General features: G+C 47.6%; 1 protein-coding gene across 1 annotated transcript; it reads left to right on the forward strand.

Annotated features, from left to right (window-relative positions):
- The first annotated feature begins 246 nt into the window (after window positions 1-246).
- On the forward strand, window positions 247-1589 carry LOC124687659 (phosphoenolpyruvate carboxylase kinase 1-like). The gene is made up of 2 exons (XM_047221422.1): window positions 247-1075; window positions 1192-1589. Exons 1-2 carry the CDS (start codon window positions 256-258, stop codon window positions 1245-1247), a joined length of 876 nt encoding a protein of 291 aa, XP_047077378.1. The 5' UTR covers window positions 247-255; the 3' UTR covers window positions 1248-1589.
- The last annotated feature ends 8957 nt before the right edge of the window (window positions 1590-10546 follow it).

The raw sequence follows: 10546 nt of genomic DNA on the forward strand, positions 1-10546 counted from the left end.
GTAGGACAAAGGAATCCCCGGTTTCTGCTCACACGACAGCCATGACCACGAAGGGGCAAAATGGGAACAAGAGAGAGTGCGGTGTCACATACGGGCAGGATCCGAATATTCCTCTAGCCCGTAGTATGCTGGTTCGTCCGTAACGATTCCGTAAACCGATCCGTCCGTAAGTTTAGCATTTCCGGTCGATAATAGACCGCCCCCTCCCATCGATTCCGGCTTACCAGAAACTTCACAGGGAAAAATCACTGAAGTATGAGTGCAGACCTAAACCGGGACTACGAGATTGGGCAGGAGCTCGGCCGCGGTCGGTTCGGCGTCGTCCGCCGCTGCGTCTCGCGCTCCACCGGCGAGCCCTTCGCCGTCAAGTCCGTGGACCGCTCCAGCCTAGCCGACGACCTCGACCGGGAGCTGGCGGAGCTGGAGCCGAAGCTGGCCCAGCTCGCCGGCGCGGGGAACCCGGGCGCCGTGCAGACGCACGCGGTCTACGAGGACGACGTCTGGACCCACACGGTCATGGACCTCTGCTGCGGCCCGGACCTGCTCGACTGGGTCCGGCGCCGCCGCGGCGCGCCCGTACCGGAGCCCGTTGCGGCCGACATCGTGGCGCAGGTCGCCCAGGCCCTGGCCCTCTGCCACCGGCGCGGGGTGGCACACCGCGACGTCAAGCCCGACAACATCGTCCTCGATGATGTCGAGGAGGATGAAGCTGAGGACGTTTCGCCGCGCGCGCGGCTCGCGGACTTCGGGTCGGCGGCGTGGATCGGGGGCGGCCGCCGTGCGGAGGGGCTCGTGGGCACGCCCCACTACGTGGCGCCTGAGGTGGTGTCGGGCGAGGACTATGGCGAGAAGGCGGACGTGTGGAGCGCTGGCGTGGTGATGTACGTGCTGCTCTCCGGCGGCGCGCTCCCGTTCGGCGGCGAGACGGCCAAGGACGTGCTGTCGGCGGTGATGCGGGGCAGCGTCAGGTTTCCGCCCAGGCTGTTCTCCGGCGTGTCCCCGGCCGCCAAGGACCTGATGAGGCGCATGATGTGCCGCGACGAGTGGCGGCGCTTCTCCGCCGAGCAAGTTCTACGTAAGCACACACGCAAATCCCTGCCTCATTTTAATTAACTTATGTTCTCGCAGTTTCTACAGTATATCTGTGTTTTGATCCAGGAATTAATTGTCTGTTTGTGTGTTGTAATGCAGGCCACCCGTGGATCGTGAGCGGCGGAGGATCCCGAGCCATGGAGCAGCCAACCTGAACGGCCGCCTGAGATTGAAATATCGGCGACACACACCGGTCGACCGAGGACGCTGTCAATAGGGTTTTTGAACAGTACGACGCCGCGCAGATACAGTTGAAGTATCGCGCTACGGCGGTAGATCGAGTTATCCTTTTTTTAGATGGAAGATCGAGTTATCTTAGAAGAAGAGCAGTAGCAGCTCCTTTTTATATTAATGTTCAATTAACCCCTGGTTTAGGCTCTGCTCCAGCTTTATCTAGAGAGCCTTGCGAGTGTTGCATGAGGTTGTATGTATATATTCGAACCTATGTACGTCTTGTATACAAATGAAGTTGGAATAATATGTGCTAGCGTAGCTTATGCTTTGCTTCATCACTTCTAATTAATCCAAGCTTGTCATGTGACTTTCGGCCGCTCCGCGCCATACGGGGCGATACTCTAATGATCGCTGGTAAACACTGCACTCGCCAAGTCGCAAAGTTGAACAAAATCTTTAGTCAGGTAAACAAAATAAGAGTTACTCAAGTATGAGCACGACAGCACATCACATCGTACAGAACAACTAGCATGTGCTCGATCTCTAGTGTCGATTTCCAAACGAGCGACGGCTCGCAAAACAGAGTACTCTACAAGTGTACAAGTACGACTCTTCTCGCTTGAATGAAACGAAAACGGTCCTAATATATCTCGATCGACCGCTAGCTAGCGACCTCTCCAGCTCTCGCGTCGCCGGTTCAGGCATATTCACCGGTGTATTCCGTTCGTCCTTCCACGGACAGCTGTGGCCGCCCGCGCTCTCTTCGCGGCAACTGCACATGCCTTCGTTTCACTTTCATTCAACGGCGAGCGTGGACGGGCGTATGGCTGCAACGTGGGCGACTCTGCCTCGCACGCTCTTGACTTGTACAATAGTATTGCTATAATAAGAGCAATTCCGATAGTGCGGCAGGGTGCTTGCTATAAGGCCGGCTATAGTCGGTTTATAGCTAACTTAGTATAATAATTGACTTTAAGGATTGATAACTTTATGTGCAAAAGCGCCCACCACACATACTCACAAAGTGCTTAGGAATACGTGCAAGAGCTGGCTGCTTGCGTGAGAGCCCATCTCTCTTCTCTTTCCACTTCTCTCTCATCCACCTAAGCAAAACAACACTATTTTAATTCTTATAGCCCATCGAGTCAGCCTTATTGTACTTGCTCTAGCGAGTTGCACGGAACGCGATAGCCTCTCCCCTTACGCACCCTCCGTGATTGCGTCCCAGCCGGGGTAGCAGCTGAATGTGTTGCGATCTCTTGGAATTTTATCGTTAGAGCATCCCGGCCATTGGGACTCACCGAGCCTAAATCCGGTGCTATTTAGCGCCGGATGGATGCATTTTTTTTGGCACTGGGAGGCCCATTTTCCCGGCCGGCGAGCCCATGGTCGCCTTCTGACGCGCTCCCACCGCGTGCATAGCGACGGTGCAGTCGCCGGGAAAGACAACCGTCGGAGTGCCCTCGACGCATTGAACCGCCGTAATGGTCCGCGAAGTGAACGTCGGGAACCGTCGAAGTGTCCTCGACGCGAGAACCGCCGTAATGGAGCACGAACCCCGCGGAAGAGCAACTACCGCTCTCTTCATCGAGAGACGTACATATACGGTTTCCGACGGTCGACCCCATTCATCTATTCTCTCCTCACCATCCTCTGTCAACCATGAGCGATCTCTCTTGGCCATCGGACACCAACAGCGAGGGGAAACCGCATGGATGGCGCCATTGGTGGGATCAAGCTGCATCGTCCAGCAGTGACGATCCCCACCCACTCCCGCCGACCAGCGAGGACGAATGGGATGACGACGAGGAGGACGAAGAGGCCGAGGAGTTGGCCGAGGAGCAGGTCGAGGACGAGGAGGAGGAGGAGGAGGAGGAGGAGGAGGAGGAAGAAGAAGAGGCTGAGTACGCCGACGACGAGGAGGACTCAACTTCCTCCAACGAGGAGGTGACGAGCCGGAAGCGTTGCCGCCACGATGATGAGGCGGGGCCATCTAGGAAGAAGAAGCAGTTTAAGTTTGTTTTAAAGTTTTTATATGTAATTTTTTATGTTTATTCGAATTCTATATAATTTGTCTATGTTGCACCACTTGAGAGTTCAAAGCTTTCGTTCGACGAGGGTATTGCCGTAGATCGGGAAGACGAGGTTGCCGTAGAAACCCAGGCCATTGTCGCCGACAGGTCGGGGCCACCAGACGGTTCCAGACGGGGACAGGTCGGAGTCCCCGTGCGCTCCCCGGGGGGGGCGGGGATGGCCTGAGCTCTCCGTACGGATGAAAGGCCTAATCCGGACGAAAACGAGGGTCCAGGAATGCGACTAGAATGTTTTCGTCCATCCAAATAAAAAGAAGCGTCTTGGGTACCTCGTCGAAGAAACGGCTGGAGATGCTCTTAGATCATTGCTGGACGGATGTCGGAACAAATCCGTCGCGGCAACACATTCGGCTGGTCAGGGCATCTCCAACCGCGCGACCCAAACGGACGCGCTGGGCCGTCCGTTTTGGGCCGTTTGGGTGGCCGAACGGACACCCGGACAGCGGCCCGCGTCCGCGTGTCCGTTTGGGTCGCACGCTGCGCCCAACGCGCGGACGCACCGCATATGTAATTAAAAAAAGAAAAAGAAAAATAAAAAGGAAAACAGCCAAAAATAACATTAAACTAGTGGTTAATTAAACTTAGCCCTATTTTGGGCAATTTTTACACAAAAGAAAGCCCTATATGGGCTTTAAACTAAAAAAAAACCCTAGACAGGGTTTGCGAGCACGGTGGCCGCCGGTAGTACTACCCCCAGTAGTACTCGTCATCGTCGGCGTCGATGACGACGATGCCCCCCGGCGGCGACGCGCTGTTCCGGCTCGACACGCCGGAGGGCACCGGGGACTCCGGCCAGGGCTCCCACTGCGCCCTTTCCAAGGCGGAGTGCGGGTTCGGCGAGCTCGCCGGCCTGCGCAGCCGAGCCCTCCGCGCGGACTCCTGCCGGAGCTGTGATACGTCTCCGACGTATCGATAATTTCTTATGTTCCATGCCACATTATTGATGATATCTACATGTTTTATGCATACTTTATGTCATATTTATGCGTTTTCCGGAACTAACCTATTGACGAGATGCCGAAGTGCCGGCTCTCGTTTTCTGCTTGTTTTTGGTTTCGAAATCCTAGTAAGGAAATATTCTCGGAATTGGACGAAATCAACGCCCAAGCATCTTAGAATCCCCGGAGCTTCCAGAACACCCGAGAGCCGCCGGAGAGGGGGCACGGGGGCCCACACATGGTGGCGGCGCGGCCCGGGAGGGCGCGCCGCCCTAGTGTGCTCGGTGGCCCCGTGACCCCTCCGAGGCCGCCCTTCCGCCTACTTAAGGTCTCCGTCGCGAAAACCCTACCACGTTTGACGAAAGCCACGGTAGAGAAACCTTCCGGAGCCGCCGCCATCGCGAAGCCAAGATCCGGGGGACAGGAGTCTCCGTTCCGGCACGCCGCCGGACGGGGAAGTGCCCCCGGAAGGCTCCTCCATCGACACCACCGCCATCTTCATCAACGCTCGTTGTCTCCCATGAGGAGGGAGTAGTTCTCCATCGAGGCTCGGGGCTGTACCGGTAGCTATGTGGTTCATCTCTCTCCTATGTACTTCAATACAATAATCTCATGAGCTGCCTTACATGATTGAGATTCATATGATGATGCTTGTAATCTAGATGTCATTATGCTAGTCAAGTGGGTTTTACTTATGTGATCTCCGGAGACTCCTTGTCCCACGTGTGTAAAGGTGACGAGTGTGTGCACCGTGTGGGTCTCTTAGGCTATATTTCACGGAATACTTATTCACTCGTTATGAATGGCATAGTGAAGTGCTTATTTATATCCCTTTATGATTGCAATGTGTTTTGTATCACAATTTATCTCGTGTGCTACTCTAGTGATGTTATTAAAGTAGTTTATTCCTCCCGCACGGTGTAATGGTGACAAGTGTGTGCATCGTGTAGTACTTGGTGTAGGCTATGATTGTGATCTCTTGTAGATTATGAAGTTAACTATTGCTATGATGGTATTGATGTGATCTATGCCTCCTTTCGTAGTGTGAAGGTGACGAGTGTGCATGCTATGTTAGTACTTGGTTTAGTTATGTTGATCTGTCATGCACTCTAAGGTTATTTAAATATGAACATTGAATATTGTGGAGCTTGTTAACTCCGGCATTGAGGGTTCGTGTAATCCTACACAGTTAGTGGTGTTCATCATCCAACAAGAGAGTGTAGAGTCTAGCATCTATTTATTTATTCTGTTATGTGATCAAAGTTGAGAGTGTCCACTAGTGAAAGTATGATCCCTAGGCCCTTGTTCCTAAATACTGCTATCGCTGCTTGTTTACTGTTTTACTGCATCTCTACTGTCCGCAATATTACCACCATCAACCACACGTCAGTCCTGGGTAAAGCACTTTTCTGGTGCCGTTGCTACTGCTTATATTTATTCATACCACCTGTATTTCACTATCTCTTCGCCGAACTAGTGCACCTATTAGGTGTGTTGGGGACACAAGAGACTTCTTGCTTTGTGGTTGCAGGGTTGCATGAGAGGGATATCTTTGACCTCTTCCTCCCCGAGTTCGATAAACCTTGGGTGATCCACTTAAGGGAAACTTGTTGCTGTTCTACAAACCTCTCGCTCTTGGAGGCCCAACACTGTCTACAAGAATAGAAGCACCCGTAGACATCAAGCACTTTTCCGGCGCCGTTGCCGGGAGGAAAGGTAAAAGGCACTCATACTCCGGTCCCAGGTAAAGTACTTTTCTGTTGCCGTTGTGTGAGTGCTCAAAGCTATTTCCTTTAGATCCTACAATTGCATCTTTTTGTTTCTTGTTTACACTAGTTTGGCATAATGGACAACAATGAGCTTCTTATTCTATTTCCCGATTTAAGACATGGATGGTTTGATGCGAAAATTAAAAAACCTATGGAACATATTAGTATGAACGCTTTGAACACCATTGTTGCTAATGATATGGAAAATTATAAGCTTGGGGAAGCTGGTTTTGATGAGCATGATCTTTTTAGTCCCCCAAGCATTGAGGAGAAAGTTTATGTTGATTATGATATGCCTCCCATTTATGATGATTATAATGATAGTAGTCTTTTAGTACCGCCTGTTATGGAGGATAAATTTGATTATGATTACAATATGCCTCCTACATTTGATGATGAGAATAATAATGATAGCTACTTTGTTGAATTTTCTCCCACTATTACCAATAAAATTGACTATGCTTATGTGGAGGGTAATGATACTTTTATGCATGTGAATAAAGATGTTTTATGTGATACTTATATTGTTGAGTTTGCTCATGATGCTACTCGGATATTATTATGAGAGAGGAAAATATGGTTGTAGAAATTTTCATGTTACTAAAACACCTCTCTATATGCTGAAATTTTTGAAGTTACACTTGTTTTATCTTTCTATGCTTGTTGCATCATGCTTCATGAATTTGTTTATTTACAAGATTCCTTTTCATAGGAAGCATGTTAGGCTTAAATGTGTTTTGAATTTGCCTCTTGATGCTCTCTTTTGCTTCAAATACTATCTCTTGCGAGTGCATCATTAAATCGGCCGAGACCATCTTAATGGCTATAAAGAAAGAACTTCTTGGGAGATAACCCATGTGTTTATTTTGCTACAGTACCTCTATTTTATATTTGTGTCTTGGAAGTTGTTACTACTGTAGCAACCTCTCCTTATCTTAGTTTTGTTGCATTGTTGTGCCAAGTAAAGTCGTTGATAGTAAGGTTCATACTAGATTTGGATTACTGCGCGTAAACAGATTTCTTTGTCTGTCACGAATCTGGGCCTAATTCTACTGTAGGTAACTCAGAAAATTATGCCAATTTACGTGAATGATCCTCGGATATGTACGCAACTTTCATTCAATTTGAGCATTTTCATTTGAGCAAGTCTGGTGCCTCAATAAAATCCGTCTTTACGGACTCGTTCTGTTTTGACGGATTCTGCCTTTTATTTCGCATTGCCTCTTTTGCTATGTTGGATGGATTTCTTTGTTCCATTAACCTCCAGTAGCTTTGATGCAATGTCCGGAAGTGTTAAGAATGATTGTGTCACCTCCGAACATGTGAATTTTTGATTATGCACTAACCCTCTAATGAGTTTGTTTCGAGTTTGGTGTGGAGGAAGTTTTCAAGGGTCAAGAGAGGAGGATGATATACTATGATCAAGAAGAGTGAAAGCTCTAAGCTTGGGGATGCCCCGGTGGTTCACCCCTGCATATTTCAAGAAGACTCAAGCGTCTAAGCTTGGGGATGCCGAAGGCATCCCCTTCTTCATCGACAAATTATCAGGTTCCTTCTCTTGAAACTATATTTTTATTCGGCCACATCTTATGTACTTTACTTGGAGCGTCGTGTGCTTTTGTTTTTGTTTTTGTTTGAATAAATGCTTGTGTGGGAGAGAGACATGCTCCGCTGGTTCATATGAACACATGTGTTCTTAGCTTTTATTTTTCATGGCGAAGGTTGAAACTGCTTCGTTAATTGTTATATGGTTGGAAACGGAAAATGCTACATGTAGTAATTGGTAGAATGTCTTGAATAATTTGATACTTGGCAATTGTTGTGCTCATGTTTAAGCTCTTGCATCATATACTTTGCACCCATTAATGAAGAAATACATAGAGCTTGCTAAATTTGGTTTGCATAATTGGTCTCTCTAAGGTCTAGATAATTTCTAGTAAAGAGTTTGAACAACAAGGAAGACGGTGTAGAGTCTTATAATGTTTACAATATGTCTTTTATGTGAGTTTTGCTGCACCGGTTCATCCTTGTGTTTGTTTCAAATAACCTTGCTAGCCTAAACCTTGTATCGAGAGGGAATACTTCTCATGCATCCAAAATCCTTGAGCCAACCACTATGCCATTTGTGTCCACCATACCTACCTACTACATGGTATTTCTCCGCCATTCCAAAGTAAATTGCTTGAGTGCTACCTTTAAAATTTCCATTCTTTACCTTTACAATATATAGCTCATGGGACAAATAGCTTAAAAACTATTGTGGTATTGAATATGTACTTATGCACTTTATCTCTTATTAAGTTGCTTGTTGTGCGATAACCATGTTCCTGGGGACGCCATCAACTACTCTTTGTTGAATATCATGTGAGTTGCTATGCATGTCCGTCTTGTCCGAAGTAAGGGAGATTTACCACTCATTTATTGGTTAGAGCATGCATATTGTTAGAGAAGAACATTGGGCCGCTAACTAAAGCCATGAATCATGGTGGAAGTTTCGAGTTTTGGACATATATCCTCAATCTCATATGAGAACATTAATTGTTGCTACATGCTTATGCATTAAAGAGGAGTCCATTATCTGTTGTCTATGTTGTCCCGGTATGGATGTCTAAGTTGAGAATAATCAAAAGCGAGAAATCCAATGCGAATTTTCTCCTTAGACCTTTGTACAGGCGGCATAGAGGTACCCCTTTGTGACACTTGGTTAAAACATGTGTATTGCGATAATCCCGGTAATCCAAGCTAATTAGGACAAGGTGCGGGCACTATTAGTATACTATGCATGAGGCTTGCAACTTGTAAGATATAATTTACATGATACATATGCTTTATTACTACCGTTGACAAAATTGTTTCTTGTTTTCAAAACCAAAGCTCTAGCACAAATATAGCAATCAATGCTTCCCTCTGCGAAGGGCCTTTCTTTTACTTGTTGAGTCAGTTCACCTATCTCTCTCCACCTCAAGAAGCAAACACTTGTGTGAACTGTGCATTGATTCCTACATACTTGCATATTGCACTTGTTATATTACTTTACATTGACAATATCATTGAGATATACATGTTACAAGTTGAAAGCAACCGCTGAAACTTAATCTTCCTTTGTGTTGCTTCAATACCTTTACTTTGATTTATTGCTTTATGAGTTAACTCTTATGCAAGACTTATTGATGCTTGTCTTGAAAGTACTATTCATGAAAAGTCTTTGCTTTATGATTCATTTGTTTACTCATGTCATTACCATTGTTTTGATCGCTGCATTCATTACATATGCTTACAATAGTATGATCAAGGTTATGATGGCATGTCACTCAAATTATCTTTGTTATCGTTTACCTGCTCGGGACGAGCAGGAACTAAGCTTGGGGATGCTGATACGTCTCCGACGTATCGATAATTTCTTATGTTCCATGCCACATTATTGATGATATCTACATGTTTTATGCATACTTTATGTCATATTTATGCGTTTTCCGGAACTAACCTATTGACGAGATGCCGAAGTGCCAGTTCCGGTTTTCTGCTGTTTTTGGTTTCAGAAATCCTAGTAAGGAAATATTCTCGGAATTGGACGAAATCAACGCCCAGCATCTTAGAATCCCCGGGAGCTTCCAGAACACCCGAGAGCCGCCAGAGAGGGGCCACACGGGGCCCACACATGGTGGCGGCGCGACCTAGGAGGGGGGCGTGCCGCCGTAGTGTCTGGTGGCCCCAGACCCCTTCCGAGGCTGCCCTTCCGCCTACTTAAGGTCTCCGTCGCGAAAACCCTACCACGTTTGACGAAACCAGAGAAAACCTTCCAGAGCCACCGCCATCGCGAAGCCAAGATCTGGGGGACAGGAGTCTCTGTTCCGGCACGCCGCCGGGACGGGGAAGTGCCCCCGGAAGGCTTCTCCATCAACACCACCGCCATCTTCATCAACGCTGCTTGTCTCCCATGAGGAGGGAGTAGTTCTCCATCGAGGCTCGGGGCTGTACCGGTAGCTATGTGGTTCATCTCTCTCCTATGTACTTCAATACAATAATCTCATGAGCTGCCTTACATGATTGAGATTCATATGATGATGCTTGTAATCTAGATGTCATTATGCTAGTCAAGTGGGTTTTACTTATGTGATCTCCGGAGACTCCTTGTCCCACGTGTGTAAAGGTGACAGTGTGTGCACCGTGTGGGTCTCTTAGGCTATATTTCACATAATAATTATTCACTGTTATGAATGGCATAGTGAAGTGCTTATTTATATCCCTTTATGATTGCAATGTGTTTTGTATCACAATTTATCTGTGTGCTACTCTAGTGTTGTTATTAAAGTAGTTTATTCCTCCTGCACGGTGTAATGGTGACGAGTGTGTGCATCGTGTAGTACTTGGTGTAGGCTATGATTGTGATCTCTTGTAGATTATGAAGTTAACTATTGCTATGATGGTATTGATGTGATCTATGCCTCCTTTCGTAGTGTGAAGGTGACGGTGTGCATGC

Source organism: Lolium rigidum, chromosome 2, assembly GCF_022539505.1.
Source record: "Lolium rigidum isolate FL_2022 chromosome 2, APGP_CSIRO_Lrig_0.1, whole genome shotgun sequence".
Taxonomy (NCBI): Eukaryota; Viridiplantae; Streptophyta; class Magnoliopsida; order Poales; family Poaceae; genus Lolium; species Lolium rigidum.